Source organism: Impatiens glandulifera, chromosome 9 (genome assembly GCF_907164915.1).
Source record: "Impatiens glandulifera chromosome 9, dImpGla2.1, whole genome shotgun sequence".
Lineage (NCBI taxonomy): Eukaryota > Viridiplantae > Streptophyta > Magnoliopsida > Ericales > Balsaminaceae > Impatiens > Impatiens glandulifera.
Window position 1 is genome coordinate 28,777,196 of NC_061870.1, and position 25,476 is coordinate 28,802,671.

At 34.3% G+C, this 25,476-nt stretch overlaps 6 protein-coding genes across 7 annotated transcripts; 4 read left to right on the forward strand and 2 right to left on the reverse strand.

The window, feature by feature from the left end:
• The first annotated feature begins 878 nt into the window (after window positions 1–878).
• On the forward strand, window positions 879–2,575 carry LOC124915314 (transcription factor bHLH47-like). Its single transcript, XM_047456007.1, has 5 exons — window positions 879–1,091; window positions 1,384–1,483; window positions 1,580–1,698; window positions 1,793–1,920; window positions 2,018–2,575. Exons 2-5 carry the CDS (start codon window positions 1,410–1,412, stop codon window positions 2,408–2,410), a joined length of 714 nt encoding a protein of 237 aa, XP_047311963.1. The 5' UTR covers window positions 879–1,091; window positions 1,384–1,409; the 3' UTR covers window positions 2,411–2,575.
• A 5,318-nt stretch (window positions 2,576–7,893) lies between these two features.
• Window positions 7,894–14,152, forward strand: LOC124913883 (ABC transporter B family member 19). 2 transcript variants are annotated; one of them, XM_047454315.1, is made up of 10 exons: window positions 7,894–8,356; window positions 8,447–8,501; window positions 8,969–9,144; window positions 9,286–9,486; window positions 9,563–9,822; window positions 9,926–10,242; window positions 10,334–10,557; window positions 10,662–11,481; window positions 11,570–11,811; window positions 12,698–14,152. In XM_047454315.1, the coding sequence occupies exons 1-10, from the start codon at window positions 8,105–8,107 to the stop codon at window positions 13,901–13,903; spliced, it is 3,753 nt and encodes a 1,250-aa protein (XP_047310271.1). In that variant the 5' UTR covers window positions 7,894–8,104; the 3' UTR covers window positions 13,904–14,152. The 2 variants fall into 2 exon arrangements, with proteins under 2 accessions (XP_047310271.1, XP_047310272.1); XM_047454316.1 differs by lacking the exons at window positions 7,894–8,356; window positions 8,447–8,501 and adding an exon at window positions 8,786–8,904.
• Window positions 14,153–15,660: 1,508 nt separating this feature from the next.
• LOC124916541 (uncharacterized protein At3g28850-like) lies at window positions 15,661–17,099 on the reverse strand. Its single transcript, XM_047457273.1, has one exon. The coding sequence runs from the start codon at window positions 16,762–16,764 to the stop codon at window positions 15,694–15,696; it is 1,071 nt and encodes a 356-aa protein (XP_047313229.1). The 5' UTR covers window positions 16,765–17,099; the 3' UTR covers window positions 15,661–15,693.
• A 645-nt stretch (window positions 17,100–17,744) lies between these two features.
• On the reverse strand, window positions 17,745–19,401 carry LOC124914841 (ubiquitin-conjugating enzyme E2 2-like). Its single transcript, XM_047455454.1, has 6 exons — window positions 19,245–19,401; window positions 19,014–19,139; window positions 18,909–18,934; window positions 18,490–18,579; window positions 18,291–18,379; window positions 17,745–18,188 (listed from the first exon to the last, which is right to left on the reverse strand). Exons 2-6 carry the CDS (start codon window positions 19,136–19,138, stop codon window positions 18,060–18,062), a joined length of 459 nt encoding a protein of 152 aa, XP_047311410.1. The 5' UTR covers window position 19,139; window positions 19,245–19,401; the 3' UTR covers window positions 17,745–18,059.
• A 543-nt stretch (window positions 19,402–19,944) lies between these two features.
• Window positions 19,945–21,593, forward strand: LOC124914860 (programmed cell death protein 2-like). Its single transcript, XM_047455479.1, has 5 exons — window positions 19,945–20,141; window positions 20,220–20,303; window positions 20,405–20,502; window positions 20,595–20,881; window positions 20,951–21,593. Exons 1-5 carry the CDS (start codon window positions 20,049–20,051, stop codon window positions 21,484–21,486), a joined length of 1,098 nt encoding a protein of 365 aa, XP_047311435.1. The 5' UTR covers window positions 19,945–20,048; the 3' UTR covers window positions 21,487–21,593.
• Window positions 21,594–22,145: 552 nt separating this feature from the next.
• On the forward strand, window positions 22,146–25,397 carry LOC124915076 (translation factor GUF1 homolog, mitochondrial). The gene is made up of 11 exons (XM_047455726.1): window positions 22,146–22,661; window positions 22,759–23,497; window positions 23,569–23,725; window positions 23,820–23,874; window positions 24,031–24,098; window positions 24,200–24,304; window positions 24,383–24,454; window positions 24,536–24,649; window positions 24,747–24,887; window positions 24,988–25,047; window positions 25,142–25,397. The coding sequence occupies exons 1-11, from the start codon at window positions 22,344–22,346 to the stop codon at window positions 25,305–25,307; spliced, it is 1,995 nt and encodes a 664-aa protein (XP_047311682.1). The 5' UTR covers window positions 22,146–22,343; the 3' UTR covers window positions 25,308–25,397.
• The last annotated feature ends 79 nt before the right edge of the window (window positions 25,398–25,476 follow it).

The window sequence follows — 25,476 nt, forward strand, 5'->3', positions numbered from 1 at the left end:
TCAAATATCTCTAAATAATTAATAAATTAATTGAATCAAATTAATTCTAATTTTTTTTTAACACAAATTACTTGTCTTGTTTAATAATTAAGTGTTATTTGTATATAATCTAAATAACATCATTCTAATCATCAATAAGGAAACAATATAACAAGATGTTAAATTTTTCTATGTAAAGAGATTCTAAGAAGAGCCAAACAAAGTCAGTTATAAAATATACAACTTCATTAATTTAAGTTTATCTCCTTATAAATATAAACATAATTGTCCTAAATCCAACCAAAAAATTAACATAATAGTGGCTTCATGTCGGTTCATTAGTTTCCTAGTAGATGCACTGCCCAAGAAATAATCTAACTATAAAACTTTGTATATTGAGAATAACGATTAACTCCTTCACTAATTATACTCAAATATCATAACGTTGGAATAATAGAACAATTAACTATATTTACTTTTTTTTTAATAATAACAAATATTAAAAAGTACATATCTGGGTCGTGTACAGACTTGAGTTTAATTTCTGGCTGATGGAAAAGGTGGATCTACTAGTTTCATATGGGTTTTTAGGCTAACAAAAATAACACTTTGTTTCTCTAGTTAAAAACACTATTTTTGTTAAAGTAGTTTAAGTAAAATCACGAATTCAATTCACACCCTTAGTATAATACCCTAAATAATATGACTCTCGGATATCATACTAGATTTCGGTTAGTTTGATCCTATACATACGTTACCTTTATCCACTAAGGCAATGTCACCGGCACAAAGAGAAAAAAAATCAAACAAATGAGAAATGTGAAATAAAATCAAAAAACCCTAAACTTCTACGTTAAAAAATATATTTTTTTTTAAATAGGTGACGTGATGAGAGCGAGGAGGAATTGCAGAATGCGTGCGGCGGACACACGCTAGACCGTGTACGTGGATACAGTTTCCTCGCGCCAGCCATTTCCACTCACCCACAAACCACACGCCACCGATCGTCTTCTCTTTCTTCTCTTATACTCTACTCTCTCTCTCTCTCCTCGCATCCCCCGACTCCATTTCTCCACACAAAGTTCCAATCTTGTCTCTTTCTTTTCATCCAGGTATGTCTTACGTTCTAGGGTTTCTTCTTCTTCTACCTTTACTACTTAATTGAATCATAGAAACCTGTCAAATCCTTGAAGGACTATTCCCCTTGAATCTTATTCAATCTGCTGATCGGTAATTTCATTGTAGATCAAACCCTGTTGATTCTTTAAACTTCATACCCATTTCTCGTTTATCAATTCCATGGCATAGTTGGACTTGAATGTACTTATTCGTGTTTTTAATGTTTGTCTTCGCATTCGATCCTTAGATGAGATGATGGGGGTTAATGGTTATTGACTTGTGTAGGGTGAGTGAAATTAGAAAGAGCGATCATGGTTTCAGAGGCTTCTACTACCAGTTCTTCAGATCAGGAAGCTGATATTGCTGTTGAGAAACCGGTTAAAAGGTCAGAATCATTAATTTCCTAGCTATTTCAAGATAAATGTGATTAACATCGAGCTAAAGATGAATGGGTTTGTCATATTTTTCGTGTTTTTGGCAGATGTTCCTCTAGCAAAAGCAAGCCTAAAAAGATTGCTAAGAAGGTCCACAAATCTGAAAGGGAAAAACTTAAAAGGGATCAATTGAACGTCCTATTCCTTCAGCTAAGCAAATGTCTAGGTAATAATTCTATAGTTTTTTGTGATTTTGCTCCAATGTTCTTGATTGATACTGCCATGGTTGCCTCATATATCATTTATCAAATTGTTTGTAGATTCAGTGCACCAGAACCATGGAAAGGCCTCTACACTGACTGAAACTACAAAGCTGGTGGGAGATTTAATTTCCCAAATTGAGTGTTTGAAAAAGGAGAATACATCTCTTTTATCTGAATCTCAATATGTAAGTGTATTGAATCTGCAAAACTACTTTGTCTTCTGGATTTATAAAGGGCAGGCAGGGTATATAAAATTGACTAGGCTTTCAATGGTTGTGACAGTTACTAATAGAGAAGAATGAACTGAAAGAGGAGACTGGCGCCCTTAAAGATGAGATCGTGGAAGTGCAAAACAAGATAGGGGAGAAGATTCATTCGCAGTCATCATCGCAGCTGGTTGAAGAAAACATTTTTGTTAAATTGTCACAGCAGAGTCATTTAGTTGTGATTCCCACCAGCAGCTTGCAGCAGCAGCAGCAAGTAGAAACTTATAGAGAAGAATGTGATGTTGTTGCGCCATCATCATCATCAAATCATGTGATCAGAAGGCCACATGCCCGCTATCCATCTCCTTGGGATTCCTGGCCTTCGCAAATTCTCGACAATCAAACTCATACTGCAGAAGCTATGAACATTAGTAATGATATCAGTAAGGAGACAGTCTCATTGGCATAAGCTTGTGTCATGCAGCATCTTGTTAGATTTATTTTGCTTGTAAGTAGTTAATGGTAGAGAATGAAATAAATATAGTTGATTAATGTAAAAAAAATGGAAAGATATTTGAACTAAGAGCTTATTTTTCACCTGTTTGATTTCCATTAAAATTGAACTTTTCTATCATGATTACATACCTTATTTCACAACTTCTTAGGTTTGATAAGAATATGCATGAATATGGTAGACATTGAAACTTTCTCAAAATGAAATTTTAGTTAATGACATTTGCACATATCTTGCATCTGCATTGTTCATATCTATCTAATCTCTCAAATCTGCATTGTTCATATCTATCTAATCTCTCAACTATTAAGATAATAATTCAAACACGTTTTGAATTTAAACGGGGTCATGCTTCTCATCTTTCACATCTTCGATTTTTATTTTTATTTTTTTATTAAAAAAGGCATATAGTCTTTATTGGGCCATGAATTAAAATTGGATTCTGAACTAGTAAGACTACAAACTAGTAAGACTAAGTTAAGAGGCCCAAAGAAAGCAGTAGTGGACTATATGTTTATGTCGCCCAAATATTAATATATATTTAAATATATATAACTTCACTAATATATTTGTTTATTTTTCGTATAATATATTATAAAAGTTTTAGATTGATTGAATTTTTATAATAATATAGTTTGTCATTAAAAAAAAAAAAGATTTTGAAATTATATATTATTATTATATATATACATACATTAGAAAATGAAGAGAAATTGTTAATTGAGAAACATGCTTGAGAGAAAAGAACGCACAAAATAATGGCTATACCCCATTGATTAAAGACACAAATTACATCAATATAAACTGTCTAAACTTTATTGGGACAATTATTATTCATGAGAAGAGTCACTTGTCAAGTTCATAACCACCATCAACAATTTAAATTAATAAATAAAAAGCTCACAAAGAATAATATTATTATTATTATTATCGTATTGTTTGTTGGTTAGAACTTAGAAAACTGTTTTATTCTTGAATTCATTCGATTTTATTTTATAAACAAATTTTAAAAAACTTAGAGCTGATGGAATTATGTTATATTAATAAAGTTGAATTAAAAAAAAAAAATTGGAATGTCGATCCTTAGATAGGAATGAGTGGTCCTCTATATGGTTGTTTGGTCGGACGGACCATCACACTCTCCTCAATTTCAGAACCTTTCATTATGATAAAGGCGAAATTACTAATTCTGATAATTATCACTTCTATTTTCTTTTTTTATAACTAATAATAATCTTATATATATATATATATACTTTTCTTTCTCATTATTAAGTAGAATGTGTGTGGCAACTAAAATTCTATTCACTTTATTTCCTTGTATTTTCCTTCTTGGTGCTCAATTCTTACTAACATATAAAAAAAATCAATAATAATAATATCGACCTCAACAATTAAAATATCTATCCATAACACAAGAATAGGCAAAGAAGGATTGTAGGAAATAGCTAAAACAATATTAAATTCTTAAGGGTTAGTTTGATTCAGACTTTTTTAAATTGTCACATCTTCATAATCGATTGAAATGAATCCAAGACGTAATCGACTCAATGAGAATAGTTAAAAGCTTAAATACAATGTAAGGAAACATTTTTATGAGGGACTTAAACTTAGTATAAGAAAATAGTTCAAAACAAAATTGTTTTTGGAAACAATTGAACATGTTATATATTTTACAAGACTTAATATATAATAATTTATTTATCTTTTCCGTCGTACTCAAACACAATATAAGTGCGGATCCATATATAAGGCTACCCGGACTACATCCCAACGGAAAAATACTGTCGTTATTGATAATTTTTCGTTGCAAAAGGTCATCGCAATAATAAACCTAATTTATTTTGTTTATTTACTTGGTATTATTATCATGTTCGTCCGGATAAATTTTGTAAAAAAAAGTTTATCCCGGGTAGAGTTTAAATTCTGACTCTGTCCTTAAATATAACGCTTATAGCTAAATTTTTAGATAAATTAGTTAATTTAATAATATTTAGCTTAATTAATAGATTTAGAATAAACATTAACATGTTTAATCACTTTAACTTTTTTTTATAAATTATCTAATTTATCTGTTAAACATTCATTCATATATGTTTGTTTGATTTTATTTGTATGCCATCTGATTCCTTAAAATTATTGGAGTCACTCTCTTGAGCCAACAAAAATTAGTTAATTTAAGGATTATTGTATAAATTGAATAAACACTGATAAAATAAAAAGACCTATCCTAATTCCTAGGCATTAAAAGGATTAGGTTGGAAAAAAAAGCTGCATCTTGTTGTACTTTTGCGAGCTTGATTTTTTTTTTTAAATTAAATGGCAAATACTATAAAATTTTACAAAAATTAGATAAATGTCTTTTTTTATTAATATATTTTAATTAATTGTATAAAATGGGAATAGTTAAATATTGGTTGAAATAAATAAATGAGATGGATCAAACAAGGCCATATGCATCCTTGTTTTAAATTGTGCATGTTTTGATATGACTGGTCTAATCTCATTGATGCTAGCTAGTCAAAATAGTTCTCACCCCAATAAAATGTGGTCCCGTCACTCTTATAATAATAAATTAACATGACTATAGTATTATAGTATTAATACAGCTTTTATTATTACCTCAATATCAAATATAATATTATTATTATATATTAATGTTGCACATGCTATCTTTCCCCTTTTTTTTTTATTAAATTTTATTTTCTTTTGTTTTTGGACCGAATCATGATGAGTCTATTTGAATTAATAACCTTTTTTTAGAATTCATTATTTTGACAGCGATTAATGTGATTTAAATATGGATTAATGAGTAGTTTTGAATGAATTGTGCTAATATTTGTTTATTTATTTAATTATTATTTTTTTCCGAAACTAGTTGGTATGACTTAGGGATGACATCATGTACATTATCTACGGAGTAGTATTATACACTCTCTTTGTACCGTATCCAATTTTAATATAATTACTTTGTATTAACCGTACCCAATTTTAATATAATTACTTTGTATTAACGGATACTCAAAATACTCGATAATATGATATTTCTCTTTTAAATTTTGTATTTATTAAATTAAAATAAAAACAAAAAAAATGTTAAATTTAGGAATAAAAAGAATAAATTTATAAGAATAGAAAAGTTTTAAATATTATTTAAGATAATTTTAATATATATATGAGTTGTTTTTATGTATGAATCGGGTATAATTTCATTGCTGGCTATTAATTATTTCATTCCCGAATTCAAACTTGATGGGTATTTCAATTTTACTTTCTATCGACAATTCTATACCGGATTTGAATTACCTATTCCCGGCCCCATAAAGAGAATACCCGCAAATATCGTATTTTCGAGTACCCATTGCCGTCTCTTGTATGACCCCACAAATACTATTCATTGCTTTACCTTAAAATCATTTTAGTTAAAATCGAACTTAAAATATATGAATAGAGCCTAAACAAAGTAGAGTATTAATAATAAAGTTCACTAAAATGGATCTATTGTCTCCAAAAGAGAATACATTAACAACTATGCCCGGCGGCCACTTTCCTATCTAAACCCTATCTGGCTCTGGCCGGAATCTGTCTGGCTCTATCGTGATAACTAACTTTTATTATTTAGCTAGCCTAGCTAGATTTATATATATATATAATTGACAAACAAAAACTCCACTTTCTTTATTCTTCTTTAAAAAAAGAAGTTAATTAGGATGAATCAAAATTACACCTTTACAAGTTGATAATTAAAATAAGTGCAATTGATATTCAATTTTCATCTGGCCTTATAGGGAATAATTAACCCTTGTTACAAATTTTTATTTTATTTTTGAAATACAACTCCACTATTTTGTTTACTAGCTAATAATGATAAAATCCCATGCGTACCTGATTAATATATTGCAAGAGAAAACACAATCTTATATGAGCTGTCTGGTCATACATTATAGATATTCAAATTTTTGTTGCTGTTCAACAATAAACTGATCAAATAGTGTCTATTTTTTTTGTTTGTTTTATTCACGGTTATTGGAAAACTCCTTTTTTGTTTGTTTTCTTATATTTTTTTTAACATATACAAAATATTATGTATAATTCTAAATTTCAATTATAAAAAATTAAGATTAGATAAAAAAAAGACAAAATATTAAATATAATTAATGTATTTAAGTTTAAGTCCAGTTTGCTAGGGAGGACCTGTTGGTGCATAAAAGGTATTTTTAACAGCTAAAAATGGTTTTTTGGACCACAATAGAAAAAAGAAAGAGAAAACTACCCACAATAATTGGGTTCTAATTTTTCATTTTGTATATATAGATAAACTAAAAGTGATAAAAAAATCAAAAAAATAATTCAATTAACTGAAAGCACAATATATATATTTTTTAACATAATATAAAATTTTGAAAATTTCACCCTTTTGAATTAAAAATATTTAATCATATTTTTTATTTGAACATCAATAAAGTCACTGAGTTTACATCTCATTTAACAATTTCTATTGATTATAATAAACTAAAGATTTTATGTTTCTCCTGTTATCCAAGTTTATTTTTTCCTATGTAAAGCTAAATTTTTTTAGATATAATCTTTTTTTAGTGGAATCAAAACATAAAACCTTCTAGTTTTATAGTAATATTTATTTTTAGTCACATAGTAAAAATTAATTGAAAACAAAACAATTATAACTTTTACTAGGGTGAAATTATTTTAGAAATTCAAAATGGAAAGGGAAAGAGTAACCTTTATTCTTAAGAACCATTATCATTACTTTAACTATTTAGCTTAGTGGGTTTAAATTTAGTTTTTTTTTTCTATAAAACTTTTGACATAAAAGAGTTATATACATACACTAACCAATATCATTCATTTATTAATGTACATTAATAAATGTACCTCAATATTTTGAGTAAAATACCAAAATTGAGTAACGAAAATTTAACTCCATCGAAGTATCACATAATTTTGTTTTTATTTTTATTTTTAATTATATATATATATATATATTTTCTTTTTACGATTAAACAACTATAATTAATTTTCATTATATTTGATTTCTTTTCTTTATAACATCTTTTTCTGTTAGTGTTTTACTAAAATATTTTAAATCATTTGATCACATTAATATGACTTAGGTTTGTTTGACATAAGATTATATTAAAATAATCTTATTAAATAAAAAAGTCACTGTTTACTATTAAAAGTTTGTTATCTGGTAAAATTACAAAATTGTCCTTATTATTTAATAATTTGAATGATAAATCCTTATCCCATTATTATATACATCAATTTTCACGGGTCAGAAAATTTTCTCGACCCGCCCGCCTGCCCGTATGGATAAAAAGGGGAAGATTCCATTTTTAACAGAAGAATGGACACATTTTACAATGCGTGGTTAATATATTGCTGTATAAAACTACTACTCCTCTCTCTCCTTCCTTCATCTTCACCCGCTTTGACTCTCCTTGGACATACTCTCACCTTCTTCTTCCATAGCCAACAAATACAGACCTTCCTCTAAGATCTCTCTTCTCTGTAATCCATTCACCGCGCCTTCACCTTTCACGTCCAACTTTTCATGGCGAAAACGGATCATCACAGCACTTGCTAACTTTCATTTTCACTTTCATTTTCAACTACCTTTTTTCAAATATGGCGGAGAATGGAGAGCATAAAGCAATGCCGGCGGAGGTTGAGAAGAAGAAGGAAGAGCAGAGTGTGCCGTTTTTCCGCTTATTCTCCTTTGCGGATAAGTACGATTGGTTACTTATGATCTCCGGTAGCATCGGAGCGGTTATTCACGGCTCCGCCATGCCTGTCTTCTTTCTTCTATTTGGACAAATGATTAATGGATTCGGAATGAACCAGATGGATTTGCAAACAATGACTCATGAAGTTTCCAAGGTTTTTCCCCTAAATCTAGCTCTTATCAAACATTCAAACTCACTAGCTATCTCTGTGTTTCTAACATCTCAGATCTGATTTCAAATGCAGTACGCACTGTATTTCGTTTATTTTGGGCTGATCGTGTGCATATCCTCATATGCAGGTGATATTTTAATACTCACTCTCTGTTTCGTCTTCTCATTTTCTTAGTGTAATATTTAATGCATTTCTGCATCTTAGTTAACTTCAAATTTAAGTGCATCCATATCGCAATCACCTTGGTTGGTGGTGTAAGCATTGCACGTGGACGTGGTCCATCGACCGACGTCTATGGCCCTTCCTTTTTCGTCTTCTCCGCTTTCTCAATCTCATCGCCATTGTTTGTCAATTAGCTCAAGGTGCATGAACGGTGACATAACTTAGTTTTAACACTGATGAGTAAATGAAGCTGAGATGGTGAATGAACTGCTGTGTTAGAAATGCAATTTCAATATTATTTACATTTCTGCTACATTTAGAAACTCCATTATTCATATAGATCGCTGTCGCGGTTGATCTGCAATAGGGTAAGTATTGTCTTTTTGTGAGAAGAAAACGACGGTTTAACGTTTCCTGTATATGGAAAAACAGAAATTGCGTGTTGGATGTATACTGGTGAAAGACAAGTTGGAACTCTGAGGAAGAAGTATTTGGAGGCGGTGTTGAAGCAGGATGTTGGTTTCTTTGATACAGATGCCAGGACCGGAGATATCGTCTTTAGTGTTTCCACGGATACTCTGCTCGTACAAGATGCCATCGGTGAGAAGGTAAATGCTCTCTCTCTCTCTCTCTAGCATTAGATCCCCATTAATACGGGTACTGTTACCTTGGAGTAAAAACAAATTTTAGGTTTAATTATTATTGTTTAAAAGTTGAATCGCAAATTTCTTTTCATATGGATAATTTAGGTGGGGAATTTCATTCACTACCTATCGACCTTTCTGGCGGGATTGGTGGTGGGTTTTGTCTCAGCGTGGAGGCTTGCTCTGCTCAGCGTGGCAGTGATTCCTGGAATTGCTTTTGCAGGTGGCTTGTATGCTTACACTCTCACTGGCCTCACCTCCAAGAGCCGTGAATCATATGCAAATGCCGGCGTAATCGCTGAGCAGGTGAATCTCTCTCTCTCTTTCTCTTTCGTTTTGTTTATCATACAGACATCTCATATGTTGGCCACCTTGTTTTTAGGCTATTGCCCAAGTTCGAACTGTTTATTCATACGTTGGTGAGAGCAAGGCCTTGAATGCTTATTCTGATGCAATACAACATACCCTGAAGCTCGGATACAAGGCCGGAATGGCGAAAGGCCTTGGATTAGGGTGCACTTATGGAATAGCATGCATGTCATGGGCCTTAGTGTTTTGGTATGCTGGTGTTTTTATTAGGAATGGGGAGACTGACGGAGGCAAGGCATTTACTGCCATATTCTCAGCCATAGTTGGGGGCATGTAAGATAATAAATAGATAGGGAATTTGAAACTCTTAGCGAATCATCTGTCTACCCATTCATAGTTTTGTTAATGAAAAATTGTACACTATTGTTTGCTGCAGGAGTTTAGGCCAGTCGTTTTCAAATCTTGGAGCATTTAGTAAAGGGAAAGCTGCGGGTTTCAAGCTCTTGGAGATTATCAACCAGAAGCCAACTATAGCTCAAGACTCAACAGAAGGGAAGTGTTTGGCTGAGGTCAATGGGAACATCAAATTCCAAAATGTGACCTTCAGCTACCCATCTCGACCCGATGTTATCATATTCAGAGATTTCTCAATCTCTTTCCCTGCTGGAAAGACTGTTGCAGTTGTTGGAGGAAGTGGATCAGGAAAAAGCACGGTTGTCTCCTTAATTGAGAGGTTCTATGATCCTAATCAGGGTAAATTAAACTTGTTTATTTTTATTTTTATTTGAATAAAAAATTAGAACTTGATGGAACTTTTTAATTATGTTTTTAATTGGCTGAGCAGGAGAGATTTTGCTTGATGATGTTGATATTAAGACGCTACAATTAAGATGGTTGAGGGATCAAATTGGGTTGGTGAACCAGGAGCCTGCTCTCTTTGCTACCACCATACTGGAAAACATACTCTATGGAAAACCAGATGCATCTATGGCTGAAGTTGAAGCTGCTGCTTCTGCAGCCAATGCTCACTCTTTTATCAGCCTACTTCCCAATGGCTATGACACTCAGGTCTTGAGTCTTTTTACATTTGTCTTCCTTTCAACTAATTATTGATCACTTCGGGTCATATTAACTTAACAACAATATTCATTGATAAATTTCACAAACATCAGGTAGGGGAAAGAGGGGTTCAGCTTTCTGGAGGTCAAAAACAGAGAATTGCAATTGCAAGAGCAATGCTGAAAGACCCAAAGATCCTTCTACTTGATGAAGCAACTAGTGCCCTTGATGCTGGCTCTGAGAGCATTGTTCAAGAGGCCCTCGACCGCCTTATGGTTGGGAGAACAACAGTTGTGATTGCCCATCGCCTATCTACCATAAGAAATGTGGACTCTATTGTAGTCATCCAACAAGGACAGGTTGTGGAGATGGGAAGCCACGAAGAACTGATTGGGAAAAGTGGAGCATATGCATCCTTAATCCGATTCCAAGAAATGGTAGGAAATAGGGACTTGTACAGCGCATCAACGAGGTGTTCAAGATCATCACGCCTGAGCCATTCTCTATCAACCAAGTCATTAAGCCTAAGATCTGGGAGCTTGAGGAATCTGAGCTATTCTTACAGCACTGGAGCGGATGGTCGGATTGAGATGATATCGAATGCTGAAACAGACAGGAAAAACAGAGCACCACATGGATATTTCTGCCGGCTTCTGAAGCTAAATGCTCCAGAATGGCCTTATTCCATTATGGGTGCTGTAGGATCAATCCTCTCTGGTTTCATCGGACCAACTTTTGCTATTGTCATGAGCAATATGATTGAGGTTTTCTACTACACGGATCTTCAAAAGATGGAGAGAAAGACGAGGGAATACATTTTCATATATATTGGAGCTGGAATCTATGCTGTGATTGCTTACTTGATACAACATTACTTCTTCAGCATCATGGGAGAGAACCTCACCACTAGAGTGAGGAGAATGATGCTTGCGGGTACATTTGATTATTTTTTCATAGCTTATTAAGTAGTAAAGAAATTTGGTTGGTTTGTTTAATTATCTTATTGTCTACATTTGATCAGCTATCCTAAGGAATGAAGTGGGATGGTATGATGAGGAGGAGCACAACTCGAGCCTGGTGGCAGCTCGGCTAGCCATAGATGCTGCGGATGTGAAATCGGCCATTGCAGAGAGGATATCTGTAATACTACAGAATATGACTTCCCTTCTATTTTCCTTCATAGTGGCTTTCATAGTGGAATGGAGGGTCTCCCTTCTCATTCTGGCAGCCTTCGCACCTCTTGTCCTGGCTAATTTTGCTCAGGTAAATTCTATCTATAATTGAATCCATTTTGTGGGTTACTTACTAATTAATTAGAAAAGAAAACAATAACCTAATTGATCTAGTATGACCTGTCAAACCTTTGGTAGTATATGTCTGGACGGATAGGATATAGGGAATCTAAATTCACTGCTTTCATAGAAGAAAGCGACAAGGGAGTGATCACAATTTTTCTCTGGGTATACTACCCCACAATCTCTGGCGCTGACCACGTGTTTGCTGCTCCAGTTCCAATGCATCCACCACTCATACACTGTATAGTGTATACAGTTGGTTTTAATAATAATATTAGTACCCTATTACCAAAAAAATACTATATTGCTACTCTGTTTATAGTAGTCGTACTTTTTAAGTGTTCCCATATCCTGCTTTATTGCCCCAATCAAAAACTCTTTTCAGTTTTCACCATTCCCTTTTGTCCTTTTTAACCTCACAAAAGTTTTCAAAATTCATCACTTTGAGAATATAATCTATATCTTCTCAACTTTGTACTGACAATATATAATATAATATACCCAATGATTTCAATTTTCCATCAAGATTCCGATCAAGGAAACACTATAGTCATGTGATATTTTGAGACATTTATCTGTGGTAAATTTGACCCATCTGACAGAATTATTCATCTCTCTTCTGCGCACCTCCTCCTCCCTCCTGCTGCTGCAGCAACATTTACGGGACCATCTCTGCTCTTATGGAGGAGGGAGTTTGTCAGGGTGGCAGGAAGAGATGAACATGCTCATCAACCTCCCTGGCCTGCCACTCTTTTACATGATTGATGCATACTTGTTTGTTTACAAATCAAAACTAAACTAAAGCTAAATATAGCACCTAATTATATCATGTTAATAATTTATTTTGTATGTAGCAACTCTCACTGAAAGGGTTTGCTGGGGATACTGCCAAGGAACATGCAAAGACCAGCATGATCGCGGGCGAGGGGGTCAGCAACATCCGTACAGTTGCAGCTTTCAATGCCCAAGACAAGATCCTTAACCTCTTCTGTAACGAGCTCCGGCTACCACAGAGCCGGAGCCTTCGTAGGAGTCACACGGCAGGCAGTCTTTTTGGTCTGTCTCAGTTAGCTCTTTATGCTTCAGAGGCACTCATCCTCTGGTACGGTGCCAATCTTGTACGTAAAGGCCTCTCCACATTTTCAAAGGTCATCAAAGTCTTCGTTGTTCTTGTCATCACCGCAAATTCAGTTGCGGAAACTGTTAGCATGGCCCCAGAAATAGTTAGGGGAGGAGAAGCAGTCGCTTCAGTGTTCTCAATTCTTGATCGTTCAACCAAGATCGACCCTGACGACTCAGAAGCAGAGCAGGTAGAATCCGTTCGCGGCGAAATTGAACTCCGCCGCGTAGAATTCGCGTACCCGTCTAGGCCTGACATAATTGTTTTCAAGGACTTCAATCTCAGAATTCGCGCCGGCCAAAGCCAGGCTCTAGTAGGATCCAGCGGCTCGGGAAAGAGCTCGGTGATCGTCTTAATAGAGCGATTCTACGATCCGTTGGCAGGGAAAATCATGATCGACGGTAAAGACATCCGCAGGTTAAACTTGAAATCACTCAGGCAAAAGATCGGTTTAGTTCAACAAGAACCGGCTCTCTTCGCTGCCAGCATATTCGACAACATTGCTTACGGAAAGGACGGAGCAACCGAGGCCGAGGTGATGGAGGCAGCCCGCGCTGCAAACGTGCACGCGTTTGTCAGCTCGCTGCCAGAAGGATACAGAACGCAGGTTGGAGAAAGAGGGGTTCAGTTATCTGGAGGTCAGAAACAGAGGATTGCTATAGCCAGGGCAGTAGTGAAGGACCCTGCAATATTACTACTAGACGAGGCAACGAGTGCCCTGGACGCAGAGTCAGAATGCGTGCTGCAAGAGGCCCTGGAGAGGCTAATGAGGGGGAGAACGACGGTGGTGGTGGCTCATAGGCTGTCTACGATAAGGGCTGTTGACAACATAGCGGTTATACAAGACGGTAGAATCGTGGAGCAGGGTAGACATGGGGAGCTGATTAGCCGGCCTGAAGGGGCCTATTCTAGGCTTTTACAGCTTCAACACCACAAATAATCAAAAGAATGGAGATTTGTACGTGGGGCATGTCTTTGATAATCGATGGATGGATGAATCGATGTTTATTTATTAATTAATTAACCTTTGTGATGTGGTTAAATGAATTTCCCATATATATGTTGATATATATGGTGATAGTTGTAGATATTTGATCTTATTAGAGCCGTTCTGTTCTATTATGTTTATGAGTTTGGAGATGCATTAATATCATGTATTAATATATTATTTATCAGTAATTTTGCATAAGCCTGGTTTTAAATGAATGGGTGTGTGATTAAAAAAATGTGAATAATATATTGTATTGAGAAACTCTCCATGGGCCATGATGATGATGGAATAGGAGATTTGGAGGGGACAGATTATTAATAGTAATAGTAATAGTAATAATAATATTGCAATATTGCATGGTGGGTGGTAAGGAATAATAAATGTATAATGACAAACTGTCTGTCTGTGCAATGGTGGCTGGAAGCGTTCACACTTGCTATAATATAAAAGACAAAATAAGAGAGACGTAAAAGACACAAAGACATGACTACTAACTGAGAGTCTGAGTGCAGTGTTATCTGTGGCTCAGGCTCAGCTGTCAAATTTGACTAAGTGGTCTCTGGTCTGGTCCGGTCTGGTCAGGTCATATGCATGGGGGGTTTGTTAGGTGGTCTGGAACTCACTCACTGCACAATCCCAATAGTCGTAATCAAAATAACGTGCCAACCATGATGACACTATATATTTAACTACAAAGAGAAGCACATGCATTTGCATGTGTTAATTAATGTAAAATATTTATAAATGGTTAATGATTAATAGAGTTTGAGGGTAACATACTTAATCATTATATACAATGAATTAAATTAACCAATTTATTAATTTATACACATATTTTTTTTAACTGGAAATTGTGGTTGTTTCATTACTACAAGATACACATTGCCTAAAATAAATTTTAAAAAATTGCTGATGATACTAACCTACTATAGGTTTATTTATCTATTATTATATATCATTCCTATTCAAACAAAAAATGTCTTCAAATAATATTTGATATGAATTACAAGTTTACAACACCAATTTCGATTTAACCACAATGTGTGCCCTCAAATGTGTATTCCTTCAAACAAAACTTATTTTACACCTAAAATGTGGGGGATCCACATTCATATTTTATGTTAATAATTATGTTTGCAAGAACATCAGCAAATTAATTGTTCATAGACAAACAGAACTTGAAATGAGACCTATTAGGAGACAAAATTAAAGAATGGACGTGGACTTAGAAGAACAACAACATTTGATATGATGAGTCCAATTTGATTGAAGTGTCCAATATCAAAGCCCAAACGTATAAAATTTATTATTTTCCTTTCAAAGCCCAATGGGCTGCTAAAATATTGGGAAACTATTATTCTTTTACCCCCTTACATTATTTTATTCGGAATTTTGTATATAAGTTATATTTATTTTATTTTATTCTTTTTACTTTTTTCCAAGTTAGATTTCTAAAATCCAAATTTAATGATAAAACTATAGTTTCTAGTCAATTCGGTTCTTAAAAAATTAGGACAAAACAGAGAAGGACTCTAAACCTGTAATATATTAACTAAATGAATTCCAACAAACAATTTTCTTTAATCTTTAAATATTTATTATAATAAGAATTTGATTAAAAAATGAAAAATAAATTTAGATTGATTTGAAGATTTCGAATATGAATATGGAGACTTTAAATTGTAACACTTGTTAATTTCTTGTTGTTGATGATCCTCCTCCTTCTTTAAATTAATTATTCAATAATCACAACAACAAATTGAACAACGAATTAAACCATTCTCATTACAATCAGGGCATCTCTGAAACCCATATTCACTCTCATCACATTCTTCATCTTCTTCTTCATGATAATAGTAATCTTCATCATGTTCATAGTAAATCTTACAGCTTCCATTGCATGTTTCACAAGGTAAGAAACCTACATCCCCACAACCTTCACAAACCCCTCGCCGCCGGCAGCCGGAGTTTGATCTCTCGCACCCTTCCAATACCTTCTCCAGTTCTCCTTCTTCATGCAAATGCCTGATTTCCTCTGCTCCTCCTATATACTTGTTACCCACAAACACTCTTGGCAATCTAATCGACCCTCCTTCTTTTTCTTCCCCTTTTAAAAGCTCCTTTAGCTCGTCCTTGAAACCGGAATGCATCCATACGTCTCTTTCATCTACTCGGAACCCTAAATCTCTTAAGGTTACCCTCACATTACTGCATTCCTTGTACGTCTTTCTAATTCCTCTCAAGCTCGTGAAATACAGGACAACCCTTGTTGCTTTTTTCGATTCTTCTGTATAATCTAATATTGGGTTTAGGTGAAATGGGTTTTCTGGGTTCAGCTCCTCGAGTTCTTTCCTAAACGATGAAATCTCTGTTTTGTCAAGTTCTGAGTTTGTTACAGATGTCGAAGAATTCGATGAATTTAAGGATATTTCAGCCGAGGATTGTGTTTTTTCTTCTTCCAAAGGACTAGGGGCGACGTGGAAGGAGAAGCTATGGAGGTTATCTTCCAAACCCTCCATTAATTCCCAGGTATTGATCGTCTCAGGCTCACCGGGCGGGGTAAGATGCATGGGCGTTTTTGGAAGGATTTTTGGTATTTTCTTTTCGATCATCTCTGACCAATTCTTGGCTTCAATAACCTCAATGGGGAAATCCATAATTACATCATTTATCTTCCTGTGTTCGTCTTTGTTAAGATTGGTTGAATCTGGGTTTGGCGGGTGGATGGAGATGGTTCTGGAAGAAGGCTGGATAGGGGATTTGCATTTTTGGCATACCTTTCTATGCTGTTTAGAATTGACGCAACCCATTATTGGATTAGAAGAGATGATGAAGGTGAATTAAGATGACATGAAAATGGGAACAAACAATCTGTAATTGATATGATGAATTGTCAAAGAAGAAGAAGAAGAAGGAGGGAGGTAGGAAGGAAGGAGAGAGCTGAAAGGCTCTCTCTTTCTTTCTTTCTCTCTGTCTATCTAAATGAGGAAGGAGGATGTTTTAAAGAAAGAAAACAGAATGACGATGAAGATGATGATGATCAATCGTAGGAGGAAAAGAAGTGTGTTTTAGAATAGAACAATGGATGGTAATCACTGCCACTCAATCAAAAATGTTTGCTTTTTCTTGTTTAAGTGCCACGCCCATATTATCACCATTTCCATGCATTTCTAAAAGTGTCCCACAAAAAAATTAAAATAAATTAAATCAACATAAGAAAAAGTAACCAACTAAATAAATAAAAAAATAAACAAAATTAGTGAGCATGAAAATCTTGTGATAATAAGTTGGCAATGAAATTTGGAGAGACATGATAATAGTATTGTTAATAATCCTATGAAAAGTAAATCAACATAGGAAAAACTAATAAAATAAAAAATAAAATTATTGAGCATGAAAATATTGTGATAATAAGTTCTCAATGAAATTTGGAAAGTGAGTGGATAATAGATAATAATTCCAAATCTTTCATTAAAAAAATATGCTCAAATTTTAAATTATGTCCTAGAGAATTTGAAATAATCACAAGTTTAGTCGCATTTAGAACGATTTTTTTCAATTTCGAATTTTATGAAGTTAAATTACAATAAAATAAATAAAAATTATATTTGGGATTTGAAAACAAACAAATATTGGTTGAAGGAAAATCAAACACAGATATGTAAAAATGAAAGTAATTTAATATTTTAATTCAATGTGAATGTAGTATAGTGCATCAAAATATATTAAAAACTCAAATAAATAAATTACATTTATAAAAATAATTAAGGTGGGTAGTGATAATAATGTATGTTTGTTGAGCAGAAATGGGATATTTTATAATCAATCATACCAACCAACCAAGAAATTTGTGTGCCCTTTCAAGAGATTCTTTAATATACAAAAAAAAAATCCCAAAGACACACAAACACATAGCACATGAGATTCCTAGATATGACATAAATATGATCTTTCCTTCCTAATAATACATGTAATTATCATTATTATTATTATTACAAGACACAAACAAAAAGAAAAGAATGATGTTTCTAGATAGAAATCATCCCATAGCTAATACAAATAGGTATTAAACATACTTATTAAGTTCACCAATTGGTCTAGTTTCTTAATCAGCAGTCCAGCTTTGCTCAACAATCTCCCTCACTCTCCTGTTGTATTCGCGCTTATTCTCGCTAAACATTCTTGCTGCTTCTGAATTCGCAGGCGAATTTGGATTGGGATCACATAGCAGTGACTACAACAACATCAACAATAATTGAGAACTATCGATTCAAAACGATGTTTCAGACCAGAGTGTACAAACAAACCATAAGAAGCTACAAATGCTAGAACATACCTGGATTGATGTGAGTATAGCAGCTACATCATATATTGGACTCCATTGGTTTTGTAAAATATCCAAGCAAATACTCCCATCAGCATAAACTGTTTGTTTGTTGTACATCAAGTCACATTAACACGTGAATCTCGTTAGTTATGCAAACCCATATCTCTATTTGATTGATGATGAAATGAATGTAGTAATTAGCACTTACTATTGGGATGAAACATCCGAGAAACAAACCGAACTGTTGGTGGCTTGTTAGGGTAGTCCTCATTGAACTGAAGAGTCAGCTTAAACGTACCTAAAAGATAAACATAATCAACCCACAGTAAGTAAATAAGAATGCCATAAATTCATCTACCTTAACTAGGGCTAGATTCAATCAGTCTTTGGAAGAACATCATTATGTACAATGATAATAATAATAATAATCCAAGTCAGTACAAGTGTGCAAATGAAACATTGGAATTCAGAACCATTGACAGATCAAACACAGTTTCTAACATAATTCAGAGAAGATAATTTCATGCATGGAAGATAGCACAATAACATTCAATTCAATTTTAAAAAACAACAAAATATTGGTGGTGTGGAAATACAATCAAAGTTTTTTCAAATAATGCTAATTACCTCCATCCCAAGGTGTGTCATCAGGACTGCAAGCAAGAGAAGAAATCAATTAATAGTGAAACAAGATGAAAAATAATAAACATGAAATGCAAAAGCAATCAGTACCCAAATATGACAGCGTTCCAGAGCATTATATTATTGTCATAAGGAGCACCGCTAATACCAGCGGGAGGATCCTGCTGCAATCTCTTGAAATCCCTCATCAATCTCTTCCTAGCCGATGTTGACATCCTAAATACGAAATCGGAATAGTTTTTTTACACAAATCAGTACACACAAGTAATAAAACCTAAGATCCGTAGCAAATAATCTATCATTTACAATGAAATGTAAAACCTGCGGCCAGAAACGGAGATAACGGCTTCCGCCAAAGCTTTAGAATAAAGGACTTGATGAAGCGCCGGCGCCGGCGTCTACGTCTAGTACGATTGCTCTCTTCGGCGAACTCTCCAAATATATATATATATAGCCCACTCTTTGGCCTTAGCGTTAAATGTAAGCCGATGATTCTCTCTCTCCTGAATTTTTGTTTGTTTGTCTTTTCAATTATTTTGGGTCCAAAGTGTCTTTTATTTGACCTAATTTATATATATATATATATATTATAAATACACTAAATAAAGTTATTTTTTTAAAGATAAACAAAATTAATTACTTACACCAATTTTTTTATAATATAGAACTAGTTAGTCATTTATTTTCAATTATACAAGTTATTAAATAAAAGACCACCTATAAGAGATTAAGAACTTTTTTTATATATATTTTGTAATAACTAATTTTTTTATTTAAGTTAAATTTGAAAACAGTTAAATTATTATATAAAAAGATAAATTTAATATGAAAAAAAAATAGACTGATATTTAAAAAGTTTTTATGAAATCTGAAAGTTAAAATAATAATAAAAATATATTTAAAAATAAATTTAAAAATAAATTATGAAAATTTAATTTTTAAAAAATAATTAAAGATGTCTTTTATTAAAGATCAACCTAGCTAATTGAGAATAGATTATTCTTCTTTTTTAGGTCGCCGCCGCCGCAACCCTCTCTCCCCTTAATTCTCTTTCCCGCCGCAGGCAAAACCTTCTCATAAACTAGTACGAGGTACGATAAAGTTTATATTTTTCTGCAAAGAGTGATGGAAAAAGTTTATCTGGGTATGCCAGAATCATGGGCAAAGGATAAATCTGAACAATCTGATCATTATACCACCAAAGTTGGCGGTCTTCCTGTAAGCTTCTTATCTTTCTCAGGTCACCACCAATTTGCAGATTATAATATGATTCAGGTCTCTTTTTGACATTGATAGGACTGGCCAATGCCAATTAGTGCTATTGACTCCAATCTTCTCATCTGTAGTAAATGTGGAAGCAATCTCTGCCTTGTAACACAGGTTCAATTTCAATCTCAATCTCAATCTCAATCAATAAACGGATATTGAATTGATCTTATCTTACTCACTCATGGGTTTCATTTGAATTGCTTATAATTAAGGTTTATGCACCATTGTTCACCGACACACTTAAGATTGAAGAACGCACATTGTATGTTCTTGGTTGTATTGCATCAAAATGTGGGAGTTCTCAAGAAAGGTAGATTCTTTCTTTCTGTCTGTCTGTCTTGCTAGGAAGAAGAATGAATAGGTAGATTTTTCATGGTTTTTTATGTTGTTGATACTGTGCAGTTGGAGGGTTTTACGGCTCCAAAAGGCTTCTCCTAGCAATGGAGACTCGGAATTAGCCTGTGATAACAAGTCTTTGATGAAATTAGACACTGAAGATGATCATGATGACGGTAGTGAAACAGATAATTACAGCATGTCTTTGGAAGAGCTTGGCGATGCACTTGCTGCTAGTTTATCTTGTATACAAAATGAACATAATAATAATCATAATAAGGGCAAGTCTAAGAATGTTCCAAAACACTCAACTACGAAGAAAACCACGAAAGTGGCTGATAAATTAACACCAGGTAATTATTTGTTATTATTGTCTTGGAAGAATAATCAATTCATTGAACTGTTTTGTGTCTGTTGTGTAGTCTTGCCATGCTTTTATATATATCCCGAGGAAGAAAAAACATGTTCCAAAAACATTGCAACCCTTTGCCCAAATCTGGCCTCAATTTCCATAACGAATGAGAATGGTCAAGAACAAGAAGAAACTTGGTTGGAGGAGGCTTACGAGTATGACAAAGCCTTAACTGCTGACAGGACCTTCCTCAAGTTTAAAAAACGGTTGAATGCCTACCCAGAACAGTGTTTCAGGTATTCTTATGGTGGAAATCCGCTCCTGCCTTCGGCCAAGAGTGAAGACTCGGGTTCGTGCAAACATTGTGGTGGATTAAGAAACTACGAGATGCAACTAATGTCACCACTGTTGTATTTTCTTCAAGATCAGGAAAAGGAAACTAAGGAACATTGTAGTCTTGACAATTGGAATTGGTTAACCCTGATTGTGCATACATGTTCTAATAGTTGTTTCTTGAATCAAGAAGAAGACAGCAATCGGTCTGATGGGGGCTGGTGTGTGATAGAGGAAGCCATTGCCATACTTAATGACGATGATGATCAGTAGCCTCTGCATTTTCTTAATCACATATCTATTATTTAGTTATTCAATCTTTTTGTTTTTGATATTTATTTTGCTGTTGTGTTGTGGATTATTAATTATCATCAATTATATGTGATAATAATGTTAAATTTTAAATTAGAGAAAAAAATGTTTATATTAATAATATAGATAAATATTACTTATTCTTATATTTTAAAATAAAATTATAAAAAACAATTACAGGTGCAAAGAAAATGATCACAAAACAAATTTTTTATTTAATAAATGTAGTATAAAAAAATGTGACTACAAGAGGATAAACATAGTATTCAAACATAATTAATCTTTAGTTAAACGTAGAATTCGCGAGAAATAATTAATCTTTAGTTAGACGTAGAATTCGTGATGATTTCTCGCTTTCCATTTGAAGCTATTTATACCCTAAATCCTTAAACCGGCAAAATTGGTGTTCTAATCGTTTAAGTAAACCGATCAAACCGACCAATCAACTTTTTAAAGTTTAGTGAACCAAGTTTGATGCATCTCAATTAATAAACAGAACCAATTACACTGTTAGTATAATAAAAATACCAATTATTTTTTTTTAATTTCTTAAAAGTATTTTTCAAAATATATATTATTTTTTATTATAGTTTTACTTTTTTAATTTTGGTTTCCATTTTCATTTTTCAACCTCTCTCACTTTCTTTCTCCTCCAGACTCCAAAGGTTCTTTCGCTCGCGCAGTCGCGGTTTAGGATCAATAGAAGCCGCCGGAAAGAAGAGAGTTGCGCGGCAAGGTAGTAGACCATTTCCGCCGGCAAATGAACAGAAAAGCGTCTTTTATCAATACCCTAAACCTCCAGAGTTAGACCCTCTGGTATGGCTTTATCCTACAGACTTTCCAAGACATTCAAATCACAAGCCTTGCTTCCATCATTATACCCATTTCCTTCTGGATCCGGAACCAACTCAATTGAGCTAATATGGGTCCGCCGCCATCTTTTGGGTTATCGTTTTCGCCATTTTACCAGAGAAGAAGACGTGGACTTGAACCAGTATCCGCCTGAAAGAATTCGGAATTTTTCCATTATCGCTCATGTTGATCATGGGAAGTCGACTCTCGCAGACCGTCTTTTGGAACTAACTGGTACTATAAGAAAAGGGCATGGCCAGCCTCAATACTTGGACAAATTGCAGGTATATATATATATAGATACTCTCTTCTTCAACTAATTAGTCTAAAGAGATGAAATGTATAACTCCCCTGATCACTACTATTATCTGTTTTCCTTAGGTAGAAAGGGAAAGGGGAATAACTGTCAAAGCCCAGACAGCAACCATGTTCTACAAGTATAAACCCCAGAACAGTGATGCATCAGAACACAGTTATTTGCTGAACTTAGTAGACACACCTGGCCATGTGGATTTCAGCTATGAAGTATCAAGATCTTTAGCTGCTTGTGAAGGTGTCCTTCTGGTTGTTGATGCTGCACAGGGTGTTCAAGCACAGACCGTGGCTAACTTTTATCTTGCTTTTGAAGCAAATCTAACAGTAATCCCTGTAATAAACAAAATTGACCAGCCAACTGCTGATCCAGACCGTATTAAAGATCAGTTGAAATCTATGTTTGATTTGGACCCAGCTTCCGCCCTTTTAACATCTGCCAAGACTGGTCAAGGACTTGAGACGGTTCTTCCTGCTGTCATAGAACGGATCCCTCCTCCTTGTGGGAAGTCTAGTCTTCCATTACGTATGCTATTACTCGACTCTTATTATGATGAATACAAGGGAGTCATTTGCCATGTGGCAGTTGTTGATGGAATTTTGCAAAAGGGGGATGATATTACATTTGCAGCAAGTGGTAATACCTATGAAGCTTCAGAGATGGGGATCATGCACCCCGAGCTTACACCAACAGGGATTCTATTAACAGGGCAAGTGGGGTATGTTGTAACCGGTATGCGATCAACCAAAGAGGCTCGTGTGGGTGATACTGTTTACCGGAAGCGCTTCATTGTCGATCCCCTTCCTGGTACTTCAAACTCAATTTACTTTGAATTGTCTAATTCCATTATATACTGAAACTTGGTGTTTAATTCTTAGGTTTCAAGCCTGCAAAGCACATGGTATTTTCTGGTGTTTACCCAGCTGATGGATCAGACTTTGAGGATCTTAACCTGGCTATAGAGAGACTAACATGCAACGATGCCAGCGTCCAAGTGAATAGAGAAAGCAGTATTGCACTTGGTCTTGGTTTTAGGTTAGGACAAGTCAAGTGATGGGAGTGTCTCGTTTGTAAGAGGTACTTGGTGAATACAAATGAACTGATTATTATTGCCTGGTTCCACTTTCAGGTGTGGTTTCTTAGGCTTGCTTCACATGGATGTTTTTCATCAGCGCCTTGAACAGGTCTTAATTACCTCAATTTAGGTCTTAATTACCTCAATTTTACACTTTTGCGTTATAAGTTATTGTTACTGCAATTTTTCATATGAGCCTAAGTACATAATGGAATTTATTTTACATGCTAAGTGTCATTTCTTTCCATCATTTTATTAAATGTAGGAGCATGGAGTTCACGTCATTTCAACTGTTCCCACTGTACCATATATCTTTGAATATTCAGATGGAACGTATGTAAAATACACACTTTCATAGAGTTTCTATAACCGAGAGGGAATTTCTTTCGGGTTAACAAAGAAGTTTTATCCTTTAATTTCTTTCCTGTTTTTAGCAAACTAGAAGTCCAAAATCCTGCTATGTTACCATCAAACCCTAAATACCGCGTGGTATCTACTTGGGAGCCAACTGTCAGAGCGACGATTATTCTTCCTAGTGAGTAAGCTCCCATCTATATCTCTTTCGATATAATCAATTACCTCCTGTTAGTTATTGTTCTCTACTTTGTGTTTCATAGGTATGTGGGTCCTGTTATTACACTCTGCTCTGAGCGAAGAGGCCAGCAGCTTGAGTATTCATTTATTGATAGGTAAGAAGAGTCAACGATATATCTTCCAAACTTTTTCTGAGTGCAATTTCCGAAATTGATTCTGTAGTTTCTCCCTTGCAGTCAACGAACACTCATGAAGTACCGGATACCTTTGAGAGAGATTGTTGTGGATTTCTACAATGAACTGAAAAGTATAACATCTGGCTACGCAACGTTTGATTACGAGGATGACGAGTGAGTTCATCTTCTATTAATACCCTCTCCTGAATGATAATGGTCAATTATTTTTTATACAAAATCATAGTGAGTATTGAACTAAGGTTTAAAACAGATATCAAGTCTCTGATTTGGTGAAACTGGATATCCTGTTGAATGGACAACCAGTGGATGCAATGGCAACAATTGTTCATAATCTGAAAGCGCAACGAATTGGGCGTGAGCTTGTGGAGAGGCTGAAGAAATTCATTGACAGGTCCTGTCTGGTCCCTCTCTGTTTTTAAATCCACATTTGCCTCCTCTGAAAACCCATATCAATAGTTACATTTGAAATGTTTAAAATCCAATTTTGGCAGGCAAATGTTCGAGATAACAATTCAAGCTGCCATTGGATCAAAGATCATTGCAAGGGAGACGTAAGACATCTTCATATTTACTTACTCGGTTGTTATATCATCATCCTTGAGGATGTATTATCATTGTTATTGTTTTTCCTTGTCTTTAATTAAGGATTTCGGCCATGAGAAAAAATGTGTTGGCAAAGTGTTATGGAGGGGATGCGTCGAGGAAGAAAAAGTTGTTGGAAAAGCAAAAAGAAGGAAAGAAGAGGATGAAACGAGTGGGCACTGTTGATATTCCTCAGGAGGCTTTTCAGGAAATTCTCAAGGTTTCTTGATGGATTCCTTGAGAAAAGAATGCTCATTGAACTATCAATTCTTCCTTTTGTAACACAATAATGAATTAGAGTATCAAAGAAATGTTTTCTACATCAGTGTCCTTTCAAAAACCAATGCAATATTGTATTCTTTTCCATTGGTATCTTGGATAAATCATGTCACTCAATT